The sequence below is a fragment of the Taudactylus pleione genome, unplaced genomic scaffold (genome assembly GCF_031769625.1).
Source record: "Taudactylus pleione unplaced genomic scaffold, aTauple2 ptg000332l, whole genome shotgun sequence".
Lineage (NCBI taxonomy): Eukaryota > Metazoa > Chordata > Amphibia > Anura > Myobatrachidae > Taudactylus > Taudactylus pleione.
The window spans coordinates 1,581,602-1,608,593 of record NW_028284733.1 but is presented as its reverse complement, the minus strand read 5'-3'; the positions used below and the strand labels follow the sequence as shown (position 1 = coordinate 1,608,593).

At 42.1% G+C, this 26,992-nt stretch overlaps 1 protein-coding gene across 1 annotated transcript in view; it reads left to right on the top strand.

Moving 5' to 3' along the window:
• The window catches only part of LOC148509075 (B-cell receptor CD22-like), a 78,791-nt gene that overhangs the window by 36,256 nt on the left and 15,543 nt on the right, over positions 1 to 26,992 (top strand). Inside the window, exons 3-8 of the mRNA XM_088443617.1 lie at positions 6,179 to 6,475; positions 9,512 to 9,760; positions 10,442 to 10,699; positions 19,218 to 19,475; positions 23,562 to 23,828; positions 25,558 to 25,815. Coding sequence (XP_088299743.1) covers positions 6,179 to 6,475; positions 9,512 to 9,760; positions 10,442 to 10,699; positions 19,218 to 19,475; positions 23,562 to 23,828; positions 25,558 to 25,815 — 1,587 coding nt within the window. The remainder of the gene's footprint in view (positions 1 to 6,178; positions 6,476 to 9,511; positions 9,761 to 10,441; positions 10,700 to 19,217; positions 19,476 to 23,561; positions 23,829 to 25,557; positions 25,816 to 26,992) is intronic.

Genomic DNA, 26,992 nt, shown 5'->3' with positions numbered 1-26,992 from the left:
GTGCTATACCCCCACTGTATGATATACTGGTGTACTATAACTCCACTGTATGATATACTGGTGTGCTATACCCCCACTGTATGATATACTGGTGTACTATAACTCCACTGTATGATATACTGGTGTGCAATACATCCACTGTATGATATACTGGTGTGCTATACCCCCACTGTATGATATACTTGTGTGCTATACATCCACTGTATGATATACTGGAGTGCTGTATATCCACTGTATGATATACTGGCGTGCTATACATCCACTGTATGATATACTGGTGTGCTATACCCCCACTGTATGATATACTGGTGTGCTATACCTCCACTGTATGATATACTGGTGTGCTCTACCTCCACTGTATGATATACTAGTGTGCTATACCTCCACTGTATGATATACTGGTGTGCTATACCTCCACTGTATGATATACTGGTGTACTATACCTCCACTGTATGATATACTGGTGTACTATACCTCCACTGTATGATATACTGGTGTGCTATACCCCCACTGTATGCTATACTGGTGTGCTATACCACTTATGACCACTGTATGCTATACTGGTGTGCTATACCTCCACTGTATGATACTTTGCTATCACTGGTGTGCTATACAGTGCTCATGTATATACTGAGTGCTATACATCACTGTATGATATACTGGAGTGCTATACCTCCACTGTATGATATACTGGTGTGCTATACCTCCACTGTATGATTCCTGGTGTGCTGTACCCCCACTGTATTACTGGTACTCCACGTATGATATACTGTGTGCTACTGATACCTCCACTGTATGATATACTGGTGTGCTATACCTCCACTGTATGATATACTGGTGTGCTATACCTCCACTGTATGATATACTGGTGTGCTATACCTCCACTGTATGATATACTGTGTGCTATCACTATGTATACTGGGCTACCCCACTGTATGATATACTGGTGTGCTATACCCCCACTGTATGATATACTGGTGTGCTATACCTCCACTGTATGCTATACTGGTGTGCTATACTTCCACTGTATGATATACTGGTGTGCTATACCCCCACTGTATGATATACTGGTGTGCTATACATCCACTGTATGATATACTGGTGTGCTGTACATCCACTGTATGATATACTGGTGTACTATACCTCCACTGTATGCTATACTGGTGTGCTATACATCCACTGTATGCTATACTGGTGTGCTATACCTCCACTGTATGATATACTGGTGTGCTATACCCCCACTGTATGATGTACTGGTGTACTGTACCTCCACTGTATGATATACTGGTGTGCTATACCTCCACTGTATGATGTACTGGTGTACTGTACATCCACTGTATTATATACTGGTGTGCTATACATCCACTGTATGATATACTGGTGTGCTATACCTCCACTGTATGATATACTGGTGTGCTATACCTCCACTGTATGATATACTGGTGTGCTATACCTCCACTGTATGCTATACTGGTGTGCTATTCCTCCACTGTATGATATACTGGTGTGCTATACCCCCACTGTATGATATACTAGAGTGCTGTACATCCACTGTATGATATACTGGTGTGCTATACCCCCACTGTATGATATACTGGTGTGCTATACATCCACTGTATGCTATACTGGTGTGCTGTATATCCACTGTATGATATACTGGCGTGCTATACCTCACTGTATGATATACTGGTGTGCTATACCCCCACTGTATGATATACTGGTGTACTATAACTCCACTGTATGATATACTGGTGTGCTATACATCCACTGTATGATATACTGGTGTGCTATACATCCACTGTATGATATACTGGTGTGCTATACCCCCACTGTATGATATACTGGTGTGCTATACCTCCACTGTATGATATACTGGTGTACTATACCCCCACTGTATGATATACTGGTGTGCTATACATCCACTGTATGATATACTGGTGTGCTGTACCTCCACTGTATGATATACTGGTGTGCTATACCTCCACTGTATGCTATACTGGTGTGCTATACCCCCACTGTATGATATACTGGTGTGCTATACCTCCACTGTATGATGTACTGGTGTACTGTACCTCCACTGTATGATATACTGGTGTGCTATACATCCACTGTATGATATACTGGTGTGCTATACCTCCACTGTATGATATACTAGTGTGCTGTACATCCACTGTATGATATACTGGTGTACTATACCTTCACTGTATGATATACTGGTGTGCTATAAATCCACTGTATGCTATACTGGTGTGCTATACCTCCACTGTATGATATACTGGTGTACTATACCCCCAGTGTATGATATACTGGTGTGCTATACCTCCACTGTATGATATACTGGTGTGCTATACCTCCACTGTATGATATACTGGTGTGCTATACCTCCACTGTATGATATACTGGTGTGCTATACCCCCAGTGTATGATATACTGGTGTGCTATACCTCCACTGTATGATATACTGGTGTGCTATACATCCACTGTATGATATACTGGTGTGCTATACCTCCACTGTATGATATACTGGTGTGCTATACATCCACTGTTTTGTACTATACCTCCACTGTATGATATACTGGTGTGCTATACATCCACTGTATGCTATACAGCTGTGCTATATAGTACATCCACTGAAGTCCATCCTTCATGGGTAGGATCTTCCTGTGGATCTATTCACAAAGGTTATATCATACTGCCACACATGTGTCAGTTTTCCCATATATTCCTTGGGTCCTTGTATGGTCTATCACCCACAGTCGAAACTTCGTAGTGCGCCCACCATGGCTGCCTCACCTGGTACACTTGTGGATGGGATGAGAGCTACATGGACCTGACTATCATGTTGGGACCTTACTCCTAGCATCAGGATGCTACAACCACCCATTTTGTGTCATCTCTTCTAGGCATAACCTATTCCACTCAGGGTAATCCTACATAATGCGCCCAAGATGGCTTCCTCATGTGGTACCTTTGTGGGTGGAATATATAACCCATAGAAGTTAATTCACAAAATGTCTGCACCAAACCTGCAATCTGTTTATTCTGTTCTCTAGGTTTTCGGTTGATTTTAATTATCTCGGTTGTGGTTTTCTATTTTTTTTTGCAACACCAAATCCTTGTACAATGTACCATGTTTTCTGATGTCTGTAAAGCGACTTTGAGTTCTATGGGAGAAAAGCACTATATAAATAAAATTATTATAATTATATTATTATTATTATTATTATTATTATTATTACTTCTAATGGAGTAAATACCCCAAAAGAACCATTCTTTAGTTATTTTAAACCTAATCTTCAAACAGTTAACAATATAATCCTGAATGAACTTCCGGAACACTTGAACCTGAGGGCAATACCAAAAGCAATGTTTAATATCTGCCTCTGGAGTACCACATTTGTAGCAGTTGGAATACTGCGTCTCCAATAATAAATTTTAATTTTGGGGTGAAGTATGCTCTGTGTAAAATTTTCTGGTGCATTTTGGTGTAGGAAGATGAGGAGAAATTTTTATTAAGTTTTATATAGGCCTCTAGAATACTTGTCAAGGAAAGGTCAGAAAAGTCTAACTTCCATTTTAATAATCCTATCAAACCAGTTTCTAAATTTAGAGTAGAACGTAAATGTGCATAGATGGATGAGGTGAAGAGGGAGTGTTTAGGTTTAAAAAACAACATTCTGTCTAGGGAGCAAAGTTGATCTAACTTTAAGCCTTGTGATACTTTTTGAGCATAACTCACCGCTTGTAAAAAGGGAAATACAGGTTGAGTCTCCCATATCCAAATATTCCGAAATACGGAATATTCCGAAATACGGAATGATTTTGGCATGACTGAGATAATGAAACCTTTGATTTTTGATGGTTCAGTGTACACAAACTGTCTAAGTCACAAATTATTAAAAATATTGTATAAAATTACCTTGAGGCTGTGGACCTCATTCAGAGTCGGTCGTTGCGGCCGCACGGTCGTACGGGAAAAGGGGCCGGATATGCAAATGATGCACTCGCATGTTGCGTCCTTAAGATCGGATCGTTAGCTGGCCGACCAAGGGGAGGAAGCGGCCGGAAGACAAAAAATACTCCCCCTTCTCGTACGCATTACACAGCATCTCCGGCCATATAAGGATTAATCGAGACCATCGGGAACCATCGGAACTGGTCGTAGAGCTTAAGGTTGACCATACCCTCTCTTAAGCACTACGATCATGTCAGTGTAAAAACCTCCCATGTCACGTGTGCCATGACACTACTTTGTTAATTATGCACTCCCATAAAACGCCGTTCGCATAATTAGGCACACCTGCGTTCGGATCTCCACTCCCCCGTTTTCAAGCACCTTCCCCTGTTACCACCCACAAACGCCTCATCCTGTCAATCAAACTACCGACCTGACTGTGTTCAAGGAGAGAGAAATTTCTGATCGTAGCAGCTACTTTGCGCACGCGCATTGCGAACTTTACACATGCGCAGTTCAGCGAACATCGGTGGTGTATGACCGTGTGGCCGCAACGACCGACTCTGAATGAGATCCAGTGTGTATAAGGTGTATATGAAACATAAATACATTCTGTTTGTATATTTGGGTCCCATTCCCAAGATATTTCATTATGATTTGCACATATTCCAAAATACGGAATATTCCGTTATCCAAAATACCCCTGGTCCCAAGCATTTTGGATATCGGAGACTCAACCTGTAGTGGTATTGGAAGAAGAGGGAATTTATCTTGTAGCTGTGAGCGAGAAATAGGGGAGAGATAATCAGTATTTAGGAACTGATAAACATAGCATAGTCCTGCCGCATGCCACACCTTAAAGATTGATGAGGTTACATTTGGAATAAAATTTGGGTTGCCCCATAGTGGTAAAAATAATTAATTAGATTTTGACACCTTCAAACTAGATCTTGTTAATCTCCACGCCATACATGTGGACTGTATTAGGATATTTTCCTTTATCGAGAATGGGAAAGATATTAAGGGGGTGTGCAACAAGGAGATCATGTTACAATCAGGGATAAAGGCCTGTTCTATATGTCGCTTCGTGTAAACATCAGAGCCTCCTATCCAATCAAGTGCTACTCTATACTTTGCCGCCAAAGCATAGGTGCGGAGAATGGCAGATTAATACCTCCCAGGTCCCGTTTTTGCTGCAATTTGAGCAACGATATTCTCGAGCGTTTACCTGCCCATATAAATTTTGTCAGGGCTCTGTTTAAATTTACTAAGTCTGATTTGGATGGTATTATCGAGAGCATTTTTAAAACATAGAGAAATCTAGGAAAACAGATCATTTTGTACAAGTGACATCTGCCCAGGAAGGATAGAGGAAGATGTGACCATCTATTAAAATCCGATATAGTCCGCGATAAAAGGGGAGAGAAATTGGTATCATATAGTTTGGTGGGGTGTAATGGTATCTTGATACCCAAGTAAGTGATGTAATCCTCGGTAGCCCATTTGAAAGGAAATTGATCTCCCCAGCCTAATTTAGCCTCCGGAAAAAAGGCCAAAGCTACAGTTTTTTGTTCAATTGATTTTAAATCCGGATATCAATTCAAAAGAGTCAAATAGACTCTTCAAATATGGTTATGATAAGTGTGGGTCCGCAAAGTATAGTAATAGATCATCTGCAAATGCAGAACATTTGATTTCCATTTGCGCTAGTTGAATACCTTTCCATCTAGTTTCATTGAAAAAGGATCTGATGAGGGGGTCCAGTGACAAATCAAATAGAAACTTATTTAGTTTTTAACATTCATTTACATAGTGCCAGCATATTCTGATTTACAACTCTACAACTAAGCAGTAGTGAAATAAGACTGGGTAATAACAGATGGCAAAGTAAGTAAGAAGGCCCTACTCAGAAACTTTCAGTCTGTAGGGAAATAGGAATTTGATACATAAGGATAAGTGCCCCATATTGAATATTTGTCCAGCCAGATTGCAAAAAAATGCTTGGTGAGCTACATGATCCAGTCACACAGCAATTTTGACCTGGGTTCAGAGAGTTGTGTGAGTGTAGAAAGAGAACACATGTAAGTTTTGTGTGAACTGTGTAGAGGGAAGGTGATTGACTAGAATAGCTTATGGAGGTTACGTGGGTGTTTTTGCAATTTGATAAATTTGTCTGAAGAGCTTTTAATAACAACCAGAATACTGAAACTTTATTTTTTCTAGATGCTGGGCCCAGTTTTGGAATAGAATCGGTGCCTGAAATAACAGAGTCGCAGTTTGTGACTCTAACTTGCTCTATAAAATATTATTGTCCTCTCTACACCATCAACCTGACTTGGATTGAAGATGTAAATGGTACAACTAAGACTGAAATAAAACATGACACTGGTGATGTAAACACCAAAACCTCTCTGACATTTTGTCCGTCGTGGACCGACCACAACAAAACCATCACATGTCTTTTTCATCAAAGGGACCGAGAGAAAATTGAAAGCAAAAGCATACAGCTCAATGTGAAGTGTAAGTTTTTTTGGTAGCTCTGATGCTCCAGTAACATAACATGCATACAGAACTGTGATGGCACCTGACATAACTATTATTACTTTAATTTAAAATTAGTTTCTTAAATTTTTTGTGAATGATGCACTTTGGTGCAGATTATTTCCCGTTTTTAAATAACCTGCGCTAATCAGATGTTGACTAATCAGATATCTGTGACAAGTTATCACATATTCAACACAGTAATAAATATTGGTCCATAGGGGTGTAACATTAAGTCACCAAACCATTTAGCAAAATTTGGGGTGGAGGCTGGTGAGAAGTGTCAGTTCTTCCAGGGGCCACTACTTTGTGTTTCCAAGTATTCATGGGGGCTGGAACTGAAAGCCCTTATGGGGTTTTTCTTTACATACTCTGGCACTTCTTACCAGCATCCGCATGGGCTGACCTCCACTAGTCCCGCCCCTGCTGTCCCACACAACTATCAGGAGCACCAAAACAGTAGCCTTCCAAGTTTACAGATGCTATTGTAAAATGATTTTATTTATTCAGAGATAATTTGAATGTTCCCTGGTTATGAGCCATAAGTCATCTTCTAACATCACTGTAACCTCAGATTATACTGAGCACAATTTTCAAAATGTTTTCGTAAATTATTTGCCTTGTTCTGTTTTAACAGCAAAAAGTTTGCACGTTTTATCAGTGGAATTTGTCCATAAGTGTTCCCACCACTACCTCAACCAGAACAACCAGTGTAATGAATTGACCATGATCATCCCGGTTCTCCTCATAGACTATAAATGCTGTGAAATGCAAATTTACCAATATAGGGCCCCAAAGAGGAGTTGGACAGAATTTGGGCGCATTGCATGCATGGAGAAAAATATGAATATTCCCCGTATGCAGAGTTGTAGGTATTTGCAAAGCGCCCACGCCCTTATGGATGCTTGATCATACTACTAGTCATCTGCATCAGTGCACACCGGGGCCAGCCTATACTTTAGGCAAACAATTTGCCTGGAAAGAGGTGCATTTATGCGTATGTCCAATGCCATATGGCCCAAAATGTGTCAACACGCACGGATTGCACTTTGCCTACATGAGGACACTACAGTACAGCTAGGTTACACTTCTTCAGTCACAAGTATCGATGCGTTTGACATGCATACAACTCTGCATCACTTGTACTTGTGTGCGCACAGTTGCAGAGCATGCAAGGTGTGAAACATGGAAGATCTGCTCTGCTAAGGCATACATTCAACTCTGCATCAGGCTCACAATGCGTAGAGTCATTCTGTCAATCTGTGAAGCACAAGCGGAACTGGAACATTGTACAGTCAGCGCTTTGGTTACTTCTAATGAATTACATTACATTAGATTGAGTCGAATGTTAGCAGATGCAAGACCGTATATCGCTTTCTCTGCCTGAAGAACAAGGACCTAATGGTGCGTACACACTGGGCAATCAGGAAAGACAGTACGATTATGACATCGTAATCGTACAGTCGTTCCTGATCCCCTGTAGTGCCTACATTGAAAGATGTGTCGTACAGTGTAAGCTCCATCCATCGTTCCTGAACATGGCCGGAAACGACCAGCTGGACCGCGCATCGCTGGTCGTTTCCATCATTATAGTGCACGATTTGTGCATGATTACTGAGCAATTGCATGATTATGATGTCATAATCGTGCAATCGCTCGGTAATTCCGCCCAGTGTGTACGCACCATACGAGTTAAAAAGTAAAAAAAAAATAAAGTTCCGTCATTTCATGACTCCATTATAAAATTTAGGTAAAATTTTTACAATTTTGTTAGTAGATTTGCTCCTCTTGATTACTATTAAAGACATTTTGTCTGCATCTCTCTGTCTAAGAGGCCAGCAAAACTTAGGGCCCGATTCACGTATGCATGACATTGGTCTGCTCCTACGGCCACCTTGCGTGCTCCTAGATAAAGGTGAGCATTCACCTGTATACAGAGTTATCTGCATATCTGCCTCCATCCACCCGCCTGTGAAAGTATCTGCCATCACTATCAGGACCTGCACCAGCCCTAGCCTTGGTGCGAGGGATCCATCAGAAATCAGATGGATCTCTGGAAACGCACAACTCTGAGTAGTCTGTCTACACTGACACAGCACACATATATACTATGTGCACACGCCCAGCAGCCTCTAGTTACACCCATTAAGCCACGAGTGGAGTTGCAGCTGAGATGCGTAGAACTCTAACTTGACCCTACTGTGGTTACTCCTTGGGGCCTGATTCAGAGTCACACGCTATGCTGAGTGCAGTTGGTTGATGTTTTTAGTACAGCGTATGCGCCTGAGGTGCACTGCGCATGCCTCCTGATTTTTTTCCGCAAAGAGCTGCAGAACATATTCGGATGCAGGGAATGTGGATATCAGTTGGTGTACCTGGAAAGTAACAGGGTGGGTGGTTAGACAGACGCAGGTGCGTCGCAGGCATGTCGCTGACAGTGACTGTGAGTAAGGAAGCACAATCTCTGAGGCCGTACGTTACACTCAGACTGAGAAACTGGACCTGCCGTAGAGCTGGTGACTGTCTTGATGTTGCACCTTACAGTGCATCCGGTGGTGCACCTGATGGTACATCCAAAGATGCACCGAGGCAGATTTCAACAGGCACAAGATGCTGCAAGTGGGCATCTCAGATGTGAAGAAATTGGCCGAAGGCGTGACAGCGTGTGACTCAGAATCAGGCCTTTAACGTCCAAGTGTCATATTAGAAAACCCAAAACTGCCGCCCCACTGGTCCATTCCTACCTCCATCTCTTATTACGCAAGTTCTTATTGACGAGCAGGATGAAGCCATCCAACTAGGATCTAAATGTCGGTTACACTGATTCCAGTTTCTTACCTTTATTAGTAGCAACAGTCTGGGATGAAGCACATTCAGTTCACAGCTGGGATCAGTAGTGCTACTGTGCCTGTGCGCCTCACCTCTACTCTTCATCTTTGCTTTTATTTCTATATTTATTTTCCCATAACGACCAAATAACAAAACGGATGTATACTGTCACATTTGTATTTCTAGATGCTCCAAAAAATGTCAAGATCTGGTCTAACAATTCAAAAACATTCGAGGAAAGGGAAAGTATAACCCTGGAGTGTTCTGTTGAAGCTAGCAACCCGCCAGTTCATTCCTTCAGGTGGTACAAAAATGGTGGACAAGTGTATCCCAGTGCAAACACAATTACTGTAAAAGTTGCAGGAAAATACCAGTGCGAGGCTGAAAACTCTGTGGCCCAAACTAAGTCGGAGGTTGTGGAGATTTCTATGCTGTGTAAGTAATCAGGTCCATTCTGAAATTGCTATGTTAAGATGTAAAAGTACTGCCGCTAGACAAATAAATCTGATTAGCTAAGGGCCTGATTCAGAGATGTACACAATACCGAGATTATCTGTAATCTGCCCGTGCATCTAAGTCGCACAGCGCATGCGTTAAGATACATTACCGTGGATGCTTGCAATGACTTTTTACACGCAGTGTGATGGACAGTCAGTGACCGCTTGGGGGAGGTAACGGGGAGTGATGACAAACAAAAGCAGGTGTGTCGCGACCATTTTTTTTTAGCATATCACATCCTGCGTCTGCGATCCCGTACTCGATAAAAATCGTTCCACATCGTAGTATTCTGTCCATTCCATAGGGTTACTCAGACGTTAGATTATCAAAGGATCTGCATCCAATGCTGCGTCTCTGTACATAGCCGCTTGGATTTGCCATCTGTGGGCGTTTCAATACACATCACAACGTCCATATCACGGCTGTGGCTGAATTAGCTTCCATGTCTAAATCAGGCCCTAAATAATGGATAGCCCAAGAGTTTAATGCTCACTCAGAGCTATAAAATAAATTGGCTGCTCTTACTGGGCTTTTTTTTATTTTTTTATTGCCATTCTTTTATTCATTTTTGCTGCTTTCTTTATTGCAATTCATATTGTGTTTTACAAATGTTTTCAGATGCTCCCAAAAACACAAATATCAAAACAGAGGGGAAGATAGTGGAAGGAGAGACTGTTACCCTGACTTGCTCCACTTACGCAAATCCACAAGTTTCTCTTTACATCTGGTACAAGAATGGAAATCAGTGTTTCAATAGTACCAACAGTAAATATAGGTTGAATACAATAACAACATATGCTAGTGGAACTTATATGTGTGAAGCTACAAATAAGCTGGGATCAAAGATATCAGCCCCCTTAGAAGTGGACGTAATGTGTGAGTATTTTATCTTTACGAAAGTCATGTAAGATGATATTTTAGAGAGAAAAAAAATTATCGTGAGCCGGAATCCTTACCAGTGTGAGTCTGTATATATACTGTATCTAGCACAATATAAAGAATTATTGTAATGAGGTGCAAATTCAATCTTCTTTATACTAGACTACTCTTCCGAAATTGCAGGGAAGCTCCCGAAAATTGGCCGGTGCTCCCAGCTGCCCAGAAAATTGGGCAAATCTCCTGGTTGACTGCCACCTGCCAGAATACCCCCGGAAACCCCCCCCCTACATCCTTACACACACTCGCACTACAGGGGTTGCAATCGCGTCATCTTGGCCTTGCTACCTGCTTCACAATGCTGGTAATATTGTGTAGCATGGGGGGGGCCATGATCAAGCAATCATGTGGCCATGACCCCATGCCGTGTCAGTCCCTGACACACCCCACTTGTGTCATGCCACACCCCCAGCTGCGCTGACCTGGTTGCCACCTCCCGTTAGTGACAGCCAGAATACCATCTTCTTTCACATTAAATGTATCAAACCTTTGAGAGAGCTAAAGTGGAAAAGTTCCCCATAGCAACCAATCAGCTTCTATTTAATAGTTAATAAATGGTGATTGGATAATTATTCAGTCATATTGCACTGTGGTTGGGGTATAATTAGGGAGAAGTTGGAAAGGATAGAGGAAGTTTGTGTGGAACACTTAAGGACAAATTCCAGTGGAGAAATTCTGCAACCACTGTGTCAAGAGATGAATATTTTGAGGTAAAGTATTGAATATTTTTCTCATTTGAAAATGGTAATTGTACTCTATAAACAATATTGCTGGTTTCTAAGACTACAGAGGACTAATGTCATCGGTTCATATATAGAGGTTGCAAAGAAGGATGAATTACCTTTACCAAGATGTATTTATGGAATCGGTATGACTTACTGCCGGACCCCTGGCCGGCCATTCAAATCCCGACAGCAAAAGAAATAGTTGATAGGGATGCGCTGACACAAGAAAGCAGCTAGTAAGGGGTAGTCACACCCTGCAAATACACATAGGAAACAGCAAAAAGAACCAGCGCTAGTAAAGATGGACAGTGATATTCAATGATATAGTTGTAATTTATTACATATATTGACACAAATAAAAAATAAATATAAATGGCAATGAACCACACGGTAAAACAAGTGACTAGCACTCTTAATATAAAAGTCCCACAGAAATTTCTGGACCAATATTTAGTGTCTCTGATACTATAGGTAGGACAAATTAGCCAACAGTTATGATATGGAATTCCAATAGAAGATAAAGCAACCGCAAAGTGAATGTTGTTTTTAATCCTGCACATAAGTCAGATGAAAAAGGACCTAGGACTCCATCCCCTATATCCAAGACAATGAGGTCTCAAGCAGCCAAGCAGCCAAGTACTCAATGAGTGTGATAGGTTTCAACACAGTCTTTAGCACACAAGGTGCAAATGAAATAAGCTGTTTGTAAATCCACCTGTATTATGGTTCCGGCGCTGCCCTCAGTTCTGTAGAGTTGTGGGGGTCCAAAATTTATGGTCCAATGTGGTCAGGATAATAGGAGTAACCACCTCGACGCGTTTCGCTAGGCAAACGGCACCCAGCTTCCTCAGGAGTGTGTATACTAGTTCACATTGTGGGGTTTGTTAAATACCCTTAGATAATTATCTAATTAGAAGCACATGTAGATGCAATCAACAACAGAAAGAAAACACTGTCCATCAATCTTATTATAAAACAGCCTAAACAGGGCTAGAATAAGGCAATCCTACTTACCTGCATACATGGGGAATGAAACCTTATTCATTTGAAAAACCACATTATAAAATCATCAATTTAGAAATGAATGCGATCATGTGACAATACAGTATCACGTGATTATATATCAGAATCTCATTAGTCAGAAGCGAACCTCCATAAACTGTATTCAACTGCATATAGGTAATGTCCGGACTGTATCCAATGGTTTGTGTCTCCACCCATAGTATGACGTATTCCGTACATAGCCCGGAATCTGTTAATGGCACATGAAGACGAGACAAAGGGTCTCTCCATAAGTCCTGTGTTTGAACACGTAACAATGCGTGTCAACACCGGAGCACATGGCCATAGGTGGCCAATAACACTGCGAAAACAAACCAGTCTCCCTCCGAACACATGACTAATCCTGTGTCTGAAAAGGGGAAGCGCAGTGACACCCATAAGGATGGGCCACCCTCCAATAAGATGACTAGAAGGCGTGGACACAACCACCGTTCAGCCCGGACTACATTACCCAGCAGGCATACCTCCGATCATGTGACCTTTGAGGTGATTGGATAGTTGATCTCCATAGAGTTTAGTAAATATGTCTATGGACTGCATATCCCAGCAGTCTCCTTTTCCAATCACGTGACTTATCACTTAGCCTTACTATATGTTTATCAATAAAGATCCATACGTTTCTCACTTGGTGCAGGATAAGTACAAACAACTCATAATAAATAGGTCACATGATCGGAACCTGTAGATAAACAATTAATGAGATTCCTTAACTTATATATAATAGAAATAAATAAATGAATAAATAAACAAAATAAAAGGGGGAGGAGAGGAAAAAAAACATAAATATTGGCTCCAAATACATTACTAATTGATGACAGAGTTGAGCTCAATAGTCTCATTCAAGCCATCCGGATAAAGAGAATTAAATCTGAGCATCCAATACACTTCTTTGCTACACAGTTGATTGAATCTATTACCACCTCTTGCAGTTGATGGTATAGTCTCCAAACCTACAATTCTTAAACCTGATGGGTCACTATTATGTTTATCGTTAAAGTGACGAGGGACGCTATGTTGTGTACTTTTGTTTATGATGTTCCTCCGATGTTCCATAAACCTCGTTCTTAGTGATCTGGTTGTGCGTCCCACATAGAAAAGGTTACACTCACAACTCAATAAATAAATAACGAACTGGGACTCACAATTAATAAAGCTCCTTAGTCTATGTTTGTCATTAGAAGTTGGTATATCCACTTCTGTGGTACATCTAGCCATGTGGGAGCACATGGTACATCTAGATTTCCCACATCTGTAGAATCCAATCGGTTTGTATGGCAACAAGTTGGTATATCTATTTCCCTTGGTTTCAATTCTCTCATTCTTAATAGGTTCAATGTTTCTCAAATAACTAGGAGCAAGGATGTTTTTCAATGATTTGTTTTTTCGATAGATGATTTTAGGTTCCGATGGTAAGATATCTCGTAAAATGATATTTTGTTTTAAAACTCTATAATTCCTCTTCACAATACTCTTGATTTCTTGAAAGCTGTTATTATATTTGCATATGAAGGATATATCTCTATTCTGATCTTCATCACTAATCGGGTCCCTGGACACTTCTTTAGGTTTTAGCAGTTCCTGTCTATCCATCGATGTTGAAATGTTCTCTAAACAAGCATGTGATATGATTCAGACTTTTAGAAAACGAGGATACCCAGATACTCTACTAGATAGGTCCTATAGAGAGGTACTCTCGATGAATAGACAGGAACTGCTAAAACCTAAAGAAGTGTCCAGAGTTTTAAAACAAGATATCATTTTATGAGATATCTTACCATCGGAACCTAAAATCATCTATCGAAAAAACAAATCATTGAAAAACATCCTTGCTCCTAGTTATTTGAGAAACATTGAACCTATTAAGAATGAGAGAATTGAAACCAAGGGAAATAGATATACCAACTGGTTGCCATACAAACCGATTGGATTCTACAGATGTGGGAAATCTAGATGTACCATGTGCTCCCACATGGCTAGATGTACCACAGAAGTGGATATACCAACTTCTAATGACAAACATAGACTAAGGAGCTTTATTAATTGTGAGTCCCAGTTCGTTATTTATTTATTGAGTTGTGAGTGTAACCTTTTCTATGTGGGACGCACAACCAGATCACTAAGAACGAGGTTTATGGAACATCGGAGGAACATCATAAACAAAAGTACACAACATAGCATCCCTCGTCACTTTAACGATAAACATAATAGTGACCCATCAGGTTTAAGAATTGTAGGTTTGGAGACTGTACCATCAACTGCAAGAGGTGGTAATAGATTCAATCAACTGTGTAGCAAAGAAGTGTATTGGATGCTCAGATTTAATTCTCTTTATCCGGATGGCTTGAATGAGACTATTGAGCTCAACTCTGTCATCAATTAGTAATGTATTTGGAGCCAATATTTATGTTTTTTTTCCTCTCCTCCCCCTTTTATTTTATTTATTTATTCATTTATTCATTTATTTATTTCTATTATATATAAGTTAAGGAATCTCATTAATTGTTTATCTACAGGTTCCGATCATGTGACCTATTTATTATGAGTTGTTGGTACTTATCCTGCACCAAGTGAGAAACGTATGGATCTTTATTGATAAACATATAGTAAGGCTAAGTGATAAGTCACGTGATTGGAAAAGGAGACTGCTGGGATATGCAGTCCATAGACATATTTACTAAACTCTATGGAGATCAACTATCCAATCACCTCAAAGGTCACATGATCGGAGGTATGCCTGCTGGGTAATGTAGTCCGGGCTGAACGGTGGTTGTGTCCACGCCTTCTAGTCATCTTATTGGAGGGTGGCCCATCCTTATGGGTGTCACTGCGCATCCCCTTTTAGGACACAGGATTAGTCATGTGTTCGGAGGGAGACTTGTTTGTTTTCACAGTGTTATTGGCCACCTATGGCCATGTGGTCCGGTGTTGACACGCATTGTGACGTGTTCAAACACAGGACTTATGGAGAGACCCTTTGTCTCGTCTTCATGTGCCGTTAACAGATTCCGGGCTATGTACGGAATACGTCATCCTATGGGTGGAGACACAAACCATTGGATACAGTCCGGACATTACCTATATGCAGTTGAATACAGTTTATGGAGGTTCGCTTCTGACTAATGAGATTCCGATATATAATCACGTGATACTGTATTGTCACATGATCGCATTCATTTCTAAATTGATGATTTTATAATGTGGTTTTTCAAATGAATAAGGTTTCATTCCCCATGTATGCAGGTAAGTAGGATTGCCTTATTCTAGCCCTGTTTAGGCTGTTTTATAATAAGATTGATGGACAGTGTTTTCTTTCTGTTGTTGATTGCCACTACATGTGCTTCTAATTAGATAATTATCTAAGGGTATTTAACAAACCCCACAATGTGAACTAGTATACACACTCCTGAGGAAGCTGGGTGCCGTTTGCCTAGCGAAACGCGTCGAGGTGGTTACTCCTATTATCCTGACCACATTGGACCATAAATTTTGGACCCCCACAACTCTACAGAACTGAGGGCAGCGCCGGAACCATAATACAGGTGGATTTACAAACAGCTTATTTCATTTGCACCTTGGGCCTGATTCAGAGCCGTTCGCAATTTGCGGACGTTCGTTCAGGAAAAGGGGCTGGCTATTTAAATGAACCGTTCGCTCTTTGCGGTCTGTTCACGCCTCTATGTCTGAACGAGTGAACAAAACATGAGAACGTAATTTAGAAAAAAACGCCCCCTGGCCGCTCGCATCCTACGTCATGTCCGCTATTTATTAGATTAATCGAGTACATCGACCAGGGTATGAACTGCTCGCTATTCTTGGGGTTGGTTTTTGCTACCACAATTTTGCGAGCAGTTCTGGCTATAAAATAACCCAGTGACATGGTCAATGACGCTGCTGTATTAATTATGCACACCCATAAAACGCCCGTTTTGACCTTTAAGCACGCCTGCGTTCGGATCTCCACTCCCCATTTTCAAGCACCTTCCCCTGTTACCACCCACAAACGCCTCATCCTGTCACTCAAAATAGCAGGCATTCGCAATTTAGCGAACAAACAATTTTCAGCCGCAATGACTGGTTCGCGCATGCGTATTATGATCCGTACGCATGCGCTGTTGGGCAAACATCGCTCGGAGCGAACGAGCAGCCACTTGCGTCCGGCTCTGAATCAGGCCCCTTGTGTGCTAAAGACTGTGTTGAAACCTATCACACTCATTGAGTACTTGGCTGCTTGGCTGCTTGAGACCTCATTGTCTTGGATATTGGGAATGGAGTCCTAGGTCCTTTTTCATCTGACTTATGTGCAGGATTAAAAACAACATTCACTTTACGGTTGTTTTATCTTCTATTGGAATTCCATATCATAACTGTTGGCTAATTTGTCCTACCTATAGGATCAGAGACACTAAATATTGGTCCAGAAATTTCTGTGGGACTTTTATATTAAGAGTGCTAGTCACTTGTTTTACCATGTGGTTCATTGCCATTTATATTTATTTTTATTTGTGTCAATATATGTAATAAATTACAACTATATCATTGAATATCACTGTCCATCTTTACTAGCGCTGGTTCTTTTTGCCCAATCCTGACAGCGGCTGCCCAAACAGGATGAAAATCCCGATCGTCCCCATGTAAGTATTCACTAACCTATTCCCCCACCCTAACCCTAACCCTCCCTTAGGGGTGCCTAACCCTAACCTTCCTCCCCAGTGCCTAACCCTAATCCCCCCTCTAAGTGCCTAAACCTAACCCCCCCTTCCCCGCCACTTAAACCTAAGTCCTCCGGGGGGTGCCTAACCTTAACCCTCCCTTCCCCTAGCCTAACCCTAACCTCCCGGGGCGGTGCCTAGCCCTAAGTCCCCCCGGGAGCACTAAATCTAACCCTCCCCCCCTGCGGCTGTCCGCAGTGCATCACTTCGATCAGGATGCCGGGCGCCAGTCTCCCGGTGTCGGTAAAATGGCAGGCGTCTAGATGTAGACGCCAGTCATTTAACCCTCGCCGGGATTAAGTAGTCGGGACCTAATACCGACAGCCAGCTTCCCGACTGCATACCGTATTTATAAACAGTCCCCATAAAATCTACTATTATTTTTGTTCATGTTTAGTCCCCAGTTGCCACCCCCAGACCCCTCAGAGCCTTAATATTACTTTGCTTTTTATGCCACTATATTTCTTTGCATTAGAAATGATGTCATATAGTATTATGGATGAAATTGGCTTCTCAGAAATACACACCTCTTGGTTATTGTTGGACTTGGGTTGGTCTTCAGAGAGAATGTTATGTCTTTGAATATACTGTATGAGTGTATTACGATGGCTAAGAACGTCTACAATGGCCAGTCAGTCAGGGGTAAATTTACTAAAACGGGAGTTCTATTTAAGAAGTGATGTTGCATATAGCAACCAATCAGATTCTACTTCTCATTTATCTAGCACCTTGTAGAAGATTATACCTGGAATCTGATTGGTTGCTACATGCAACATCACTTCTTAATAGAACTCCCATCTTAGTAAATTTACCTCTCAGTGTGGAAAGCCAGAGCCATCTAGTGTCCACAAAATGATACAATTCTTGCCATTATCAGTGGTAACTTTCTATGTTAACCATAAGAATATATATTTTTTTATACTGATATTGTGCCAAGGTGCAAATATACATTAAACTGCAAGGTAGACCTCCCAGACCAATTGCCACCCCTCCATCCAAATCCATCCAGTGGAAGGCATAGAACAGGCTCACCGGGTCAAAGTTCTGCCCATCGTACAGCATCAGGAGGTCCGACCAGGAGCTAATCTTCCAGTTATTAAGTTAGGCATCCCAGACTAATTGCCACCCTCTGTGATGTTTTCATCGAAATCCATCCAGTGGAAGGCCTAGAACAGGCTCCCCTGGTCAAAGTTCTCCCCAGTTTACACGAACGGCAGGTCTCACTGGGACCCTAACCCCCCCTAAAACCTGGCCAGGATGCAACTGGACCACCTCGCATTGGTTTCATCCCTATCAGTGCAGGGGTGTCCGAATGCATAACCGGACAGACAACAAACAGACCAATGAATATTATATAGATATAGATATATATAAATACATATCATACACAGCAAACTACTGATACTGTATTTGTAATATGGATGATTAGTCATTACATGGTTTCCCAACATGATAAATACTTGTATTTGGTGCATGATGTAGAACCCAGTCGCCAGTCCCTTGATAGTAAATATATCTATGTATACAGTACTTGCAATTCTGACAATAATATTTGCCTGGTATCAAGGCGTATTGTTTTCCTGATTGACCAGACCTCTGCTAAATGCAGAGTACATTGCACAATTACAGTATATACACTCATTGAGGCGCTCTTTTCATTGAGAATACTTAGAATATAGTTCATGATATTTCCACCTGACTATACCATGATGTTACTAAATTGTATGTTAAAAAAAAAATACAAAAGTGTATGGATTATATTTCATTTTGCCTCAGCAGAGCAAGATTAACTGTTTGGTGGCTGGCCCGAAACTACATGGTAAGGGCGAAGCACCAAACTAGACGTGAAGGATCGAAGCTGACTATGCAAAACTGTAAATTTATTCTACTTAAGTTCATTAAACCAAAAAAATTGCTGAAGATTATTTTTGAATGATAAAAAAACTGTCTACTTTCTTCTAGATCCTCCCAAGGAAGTGAAGATCGTCTTAGAACCAAATTCAAAAACATTCCGTGAAGGAACCAAGGTTAAATTTGCTTGTGTTGCCGGAAGTAGCAACCCAAGTGTAACAAACATTGTATGGTCCAAAGATAATAAAACTCTTTGGACGTTCAGTGAACAAATGTCTATCAGGGCACAGGACTCTGGGATGTACAGTTGTCAAGCTGGAAATAATATTGGTGCTTCAATGTCTCCTGCCATTTCCATGGAAGTCCTTTGTGAGTACAAAAATGTTATGTGTTCAATTATTTATTGACACGGCTATTTAGCAGTGGTTGGGGGCAGGTAAAATGACAATATTAATATTTTAGTTATTGTTGCCTTATGGTTTGTGAGTTGTATATTTGTCCAATTTGAGCTATATTTATCTCCTGTGCCCCTGCAAGGCGTATTCTGAAATGGCACTCAGAATATGGATTCAAAGCACTTTACATTAGCAGGGACTCCATCTTACAAAGGAGGCAGCCATTTTGAGCACAATACAAGACATAGGTTACAGTGGCTGGATTTAGAATATGAAATACAAAACTAACAGATAACAACAGTGTCATCAGTTAAGCAGCTTTATCATCTCAACCAGGAAAGTACTAGACGAGGCAGCCATCTTGGGTGCACTACATAGTTTACAATGGGTGGGATAAAAATATGTGGTTAGATGATTACACTTTGGGTATAAAGAGTACAAAATGTAATATACGAAGAACAAGATACCCTAAGAATCATATTTGCCATGGATTGTACCACCAGGCCCGCCGAGAGCTGCGACAGGCCCGGGTAAAAAGGGGGCGTGGCCTAATTGTGGGAGGCGTGGCCACACCCCCATCCGTGAAAAGAAAACGTTTTGCAGCGCCGTGAAGCGGCACTGTGCGCTGGGGAGGGGGGCGCTCTTAGCCCCCTCAGCCTGGCGCATAATCAGTGGGGGGCGCGATCAGCTTGATCGCTCCCCCCACAGGCATAGGAGACTGCTATGGCTGCTCCTTAGCAGCCGCGAGCAGTCTCCCAGTGCAGCCCAGCACACAGCAGCATGTGCTGGGCTGCTGTTATGTAAGGGGGGGGCGTTCCAGACCCGGGCCCCCGCCGGGCCCCTCCAGCAAGCCCGGGCCCGGGTAATTTGTACCCGCTCCCCCCCTCTCTGTACCCCTGTGTACCACAGGCGAAGCAGCCATCTTGGCCATAGTACATTGGTAACAATTGGGTGAGAATAGCAATACCTGGACATGGGATCCATAATGGGGAAATACAAAAGGCAGCAATTCATAGAAATATAATAGTCAGTGTAGAAAATCTGAGATACATGGAAATAGTGCAAGGAAATTAGCTGTGGGGTAAACCCCAGGCCTAAGTGAATTCCTATACTTACATATTTAGGGCTCCATTTACTAACGAGTTTAAGGTGTTTTAAACTTGTTGCGAGTGAAAACTACTGCTGCTGGTATTTATTAAAGTATGTTGGCACCTCCGTAATGCAGAGTTGTTGTTTTTCCGTTTGTACATTGACATCAGTAGGCTGCCTTTATTTATCAACGAGCGGTATTTGCTAATTACCGCTCGTTGTGTTCGTTGAAACTCTCCAGCCATAACCTTCAGTTAATCAGAGCTCACAAGCGCTGTGGTCCCGTCGGCCAGCATCTACTCATAATCCCCCCACCCACAGTGTTCAGCAGCCGGTGTGCCCTTCCTCTCTAACCACAGTAGTCGACGGATAATCCCCCTTCCTCCCTCCCAAGTCCCATAGCAGAACAGACGGCCGCCCCTCCCGAGTCCCATGGAATCAGCAGACGGCCCCCCTCCCTCCCAAGTCCCATAGTAACAGCAGGCAGCCCCCCTCCCTCCCGAGTCCCATGGTATATGCAGGAGGCCCCCCTCCCTCCCTAGTCCCATAGTAGAAAAGGCGGCCCCCCTTCCTCCCACAGTAGCCCAGCACATGGCTGGCTACCTATTAAGTAGTAGTCGTCGACGGATAATCCCCCTTCCTCCCTCCCAAGTCCCATAGCAGAACAGACGGCCGCCCCTCCCGAGTCCCATGGAATCAGCAGACGGCCCCCCTCCCTCCCAAGTCCCATAGTAACAGCAGGCAGCCCCCCTCCCTCCCGAGTCCCATGGTATATGCAGGAGGCCCCCCTCCCTCCCTAGTCCCATAGTAGAAAAGGCGGCCCCCCTTCCTCCCACAGTAGCCCAGCACACGGCTGGCTACCTATTAATCCCTGCAAGGCAGCGGCAACAGACTCCTTCCCAGCCCAGCACCCACGGCTCATGCGCACATTAAAGTAATAAAAAAATGTTTGTCCGTCAGCGCTGTTTGGAGAGAAAAAACAGCGCTGACAGGTTATTTAGCATTACCGCTCGCCGGGGAGCAAACTATTGATAAATTCAAGTAAAGAAACCCTAAAAGCCACAATGAGCGGTAATGCTAAATAACATACCTACACAAACTCTTTAGTAAATGGAGTCATTATATGGCATTCCTGGTTAGGAAAATTGGGGCTAACTTAGAGTAGGGAGTAAAGAAAAAAAAGTAGAAACTTTATACCTGGGCAGAACCATGTTGCACTGCAGGCGGTGGAGATGTACAGTAAAATGTGCAGAGATATTTACTGTAGTGTAGATGTGAGAGGGGTGTGTAATTTAGCTCATTTCTAAATTCCAGTGTAAAAATAAAGCTGTCCAGTATTTGTGGGCTACATGCAAAAGTAGCCAGTATTTACCCTGCATGCAAAAACAATAAATGTATTTGCCTCCCTTGTTTGTCCAGGTGAAAGTTTACTCTTTCTTTTTTTTTTCCTTTGCTCTCGACTCAGAATCAACCCAAACTGTGTCAAATTAGAGTCTGTAACCTTTTCTTCAGTTACTCTAACTAGGTAGTCAAAATCTTTGCATTTACAAACTTGGCCAAATAAAGGAACAAAAAATGCGATAGCTACTAATAACCACTAATACAGCTACCAACTAATGCTTTTTAAAACCCTAATAAAAATAGATAATTTGGCATAAATAATTGAAGCTTATTCAATAAGCATAAAAGGTGCCTATACGACAGTTACAATTTAAAAAATAGACCAAACCTAAATTATATAAATGTCAAAAACTATTAATTTTCAAAATTACTGTATTGACGTGCAATACCAAGAAGCCAATCTGTTGTTCAAGTGCATGAATACATTTTAAATAAAAGAAATGTACTTTTATAACATAATTAAGAATAAAAAAATAATGCTGAAGAATGCTTCTTTTGCTTTTTTTTCCCCCAGTTTTTCATTTTCCTACATATCGTTATTATACTGTATCTATAGTTGCTAAATGTTCTTAGAGATGAGCAGTTCGGTTTTGCTGAAAACCGAACACACCAGAACTTTTGGGTTCCAAGTATAACAGAGGCCCTGATTCAGAGCCGGTCGCTCTGACAGAGCGCTCGCTCTGAATCAGGGCCGGTCTTTTTTTTTTTAGAATGGCCTCCTGGCCGCTCGCATAGCTGTGGGTGACCACCCACAGCTATAGTGAGCGGCCATGATGATGGTCGCGATGGTCAAGACCATCTCGACCATCGGGCTTGCGACGAGACCCCTGTGGTAGGGTCTCGTGGCCGCAAGACCCAGAGAGATTTTGGCTCTAACAGAGCCGGAAGCTCTCCCACTGACATCACTCGTGATGTTAGTGGGGCCGCCCCAAAACGGAGGCGTTCACAAGGGAACGCCTCCGTTTGGGCAGCCACTCCCCCGGCCCACCCACCAAAGGGGGCGAGCTGTCACTCAACATCGACAGCTCGCCCCCTTTGTTGCGAGACCCGGAGCGACGGATTGCCCATCGCTATCCGGGTCTCGTGCATGCCCACGACGGAGCCGGCTCCGTCGTGCGCATGCGCACTGGCCCACCATCAACCCGGTTGCGAGCGCACAGCGCTTGCGACCGGGTCTGAATCAGGCCCAGTGTCCCGACTTGGGTCTTCTCGCCAAGTTCAGAACTCGGATCTAAACACGGATCTCATGTGTTTTGGATTGCATTTATGTTCCTCCCTAATGACTGGAAATTAATGTTACTGATGTTATATGAACAATAAACAGGGCCAGATTACATGATTTTAGAAGTTTTTATCCATTTTTAATTAAATCTGAAACCAAAACCAAACCAAAATACTTGAGGGTGGTTTTACCAAAACCAAAACATGACGATGCTTAAACTTTTCGCTCATCTGAACCATTTTCTTTCTTTTTAATCTTTTTATTTTTAAAAAAAAATTATATTATGTCTGTTTATACTCAATGACTGAGTCATAGACTAAAATAATTTTGTTTACTTTCTCCTTTCAGATCCTCCAAAAGAGGCACAGATTAGAATTGTAAAAGGATCGGAGGTTAAAGAAGGAGATCAGATCGCATTACAATGTTCTGTACATCATGGTAACCCCGAGATCAGCAATTATGAGTGGATCAAGGATGGAAAACTGTACAAGTCTACAGCAGATTCAGATGTCCTGTCAATAAATTTAACATGGAAAGATTCTGGATATTACTCATGTAGCGTCTCAAACAAAATAGGAAATAGCGTATCAGACTCTTCATTTCTTAATGTCCAGTGTAAGTACTTTTTGTTACTTGTAACTGTGAGCTCGCTTTTACCAGTGGTGTCACTGGGAGGGTGCGTGACGTGCGGGGACACTGGGTGACACCATCTGAGGAAGTGTTGCCAAAATAGCAGAGCTGCTGTGATATTTTGGTGTCACGCCCACAAATAGTCATCCACACTGTGCTGGAATAGACTAGGGAATTTCCAGGAGCTCCCAAAATGCTGGGCAAGCCCCCAGCGTGAACAGGAGGGGGCGTGAAATGCCTCCTAAATGGAACACATCTAGGGATATGACCTTGTGGGCATAAGGCCACTCACTATTGCACAAGCACACAAGGGATTGGTTAGTGCTGCACTTGGGTCTGCATACCCTGTGATGCCTCTGCTTATGTACAAACATTTATAGACAGATGAAACAGGTGGCAGAGAGTTGCAATAAGAAGTAAAACCAGAGAGAGTGAGAGAACAAAGAAAACCATAGAGTGGAGGGAGTGTGGAGAGGTAAGAGGGTGGGGCAGGGGAGTTGAGAGAACCTGAAATGGGTCGATAGATGGGAGTTGGAAAAGAGAAGAGAGAGAACCAGAGAGGGGGTGTACAGTACAGTATGAGAACATAATGATACAATGAATAGGAGATGGAGAAGAGTCAAAAGACAAAAAAACCATGGGCCTCTGAACTAGTTTGTAAATTGAATCTGATCAAAACCCTGTTACATTTAAAAATGGGGTGCTGCCAGTGACTACTGTAATAATAACTATTGGAAACTTGGAGAGGAAGTATAGATGTTGTCCTTGGAAGGTGCATTTCTTTAAAATATAACTGTTAATGTATCATTTAAAATGACGACAAATTGTGAAGAATTAAATCTGGCTATGTCACTTTATTTCTTTTCCCCCTATCCTTAGTGTGTGTACAGGCGTGAGGTAGTATTACTCATGTAACAATTCAAATTGGTATATCTTAACTAATTACAGTAGATGCAGTTAACCATACAGGTATATTCCTGTTTCTTTGCCAAATTCCATTAGGATATCATATGTATATAGATAACACTAATGCACAATGGGCCCTTGTGACCCATTTTGAAACAGTTTCATGAATTAATTCTTACCTGTCAGTGATGGCAAAACACACCTAGAGGTACATTTACTTAGGTACGTGTTAAAAAACTGGAGATCTTGCCCATAGCAACCAATCAGATTATTGCTAACAATTATATGCTACTCTCTAGAAAATCATTATTATTAGAATCTGATTGCTTTTGGCAACACTTCCACTTTTATTAACTTCATCCCAAAAATTTACTCAGTACAAACTTCTCTCATTTTAGACATACTGTAGACATAACATATTCAAACAGAAAAACACCAGCTACTGTAATCTTTAGTCTTTTGTCTGGCAGATGTTTCCTTTTGTAAATCTTTATGTTGTTCTGCCATAAATGTGGATGGACTATTACAGTGTCTTTGTGGTCATTGTCCAATTACGCTAATGATGCCCCTTTCAGATCCTACAAATTCTTCCAGACTTGTTATGTGTGGCTATATCTTACAGCCCATCAGTTTGCTGGGCCTGATTGGTCTGTATATGGGGAGCTTTACTCATCAGTAGGTCATGTTTCGCTTTCTTTTGGAAAGTGTTGCTTAGCAGGACTTCATTGACAACTGGTTTCAGATCCACCTAGTTAGGAAACAAAATCTATTTATAAATTGGACCTATTTGTTATATATCACCCTGCAGATGCTCCACGAAACGTAACTTTATCCATCACACCTGGGACCCATGTAACAGAATACACGGATGTGAAGATGACGTGCAAAGCACAATCAAATCCACAAAAGTCTCTGTATTTGTTGTATAGAGATGGTCAAGTTATCAAACTGAATGAAGATTTGTTCCTGGTTAATATACAGCGCAGTAACGGGGGAGAGTACCACTGCTCTGCAAAAAATTCTGTTGGACAGCAAAACTCAGAATTTGTACATCTGTATGTTTCATGTAAGTGTCTACTCTCCAGATAACTACACAGACAAAAGCCGATGCAGGCATCCCACCACATATCACTGTATTATAGTCTGTAACCAATACGCTACCAGCATTTTTCACAGCAAAGAACACAACAACTATTTTGAACTGTTTCTATGACTCTCTTGTACAAATCAGTGATAAGCATCTTTGAGAAGGTTCATCCAAGGAAACGTCTCACTGCTAAAGCCAAGGGTGCAGGAGGTGTACTGTAAGCTAGTATAGGGCACAAGCAAGACCAGATTGCTCATCTTGCTATTCTGGCAAATGCAGATAGGCCGATGGCCTGATGGGATGGCGTTGCCTGAAATCCTGTCTGGACCGCTCCGCCTCCCGGTGCTTTGCTCAGCCAGCATGCAGAGAGACGGGGGATGCCAAGAGACCACTCCCCAGTGACTCACGAATGCCCTGTGAGGAGTGACCACGCCCCATGAGGTGTGACCACGCCTCTTTTACATTCATGCACGCAATATAGGTGCGACTTCTGGGACAGAAATATAGCCCCAGAAGTCACCTCTGTTGTCTGTGACCTAAATAATAGCACCTGGACTGCAGCATAATGCTGTAATGTGATAGGAAGAACTACATGATGACTTCCATTTTCCATATAACTCACAATCAGGTAATGCATTAGACCAGGGATGGGGAACCTCAGGCCCAGGGGTCGTATAAGGCCCTCGGAAACCCTTTGGACGGCAATCTGAGCTTTTTTCTGCTAGCCTCATCTGGCTATCAGGGTGCTTAGAATGGCACCCTGCAGCCAGAATCTATTCAGTAGTGACGCCTGGAGCATCCTTAGGATGCTTCAGACGGTCACCCAGCCGCCCTTACAGCTTCCTGGAGCATCCTCAGGATGGTCCGGGCATTTCTGTAATCACCAGTGATTGTGAACCTACCCCCATGTGATGTCACATGGAGGGGGCGTGGCCTGCACCAGGCCCACAAATAATGTTATATATATCAAAATGGACCTCGGTAGAAAAAAGGTTCCCCACCCCTGCATTAGACTATGGAATCAATTCATTTTGCCAGTGCAATAGGTAGGTATGTAGGGACGCTACCTGTGATGTGCCTTTGGAATTGCATTCTAACAACTGAAACGGCACGTCGACCAGAACGTTGGGGGAGGCAAAAGGGCTGCTCTCCTCCC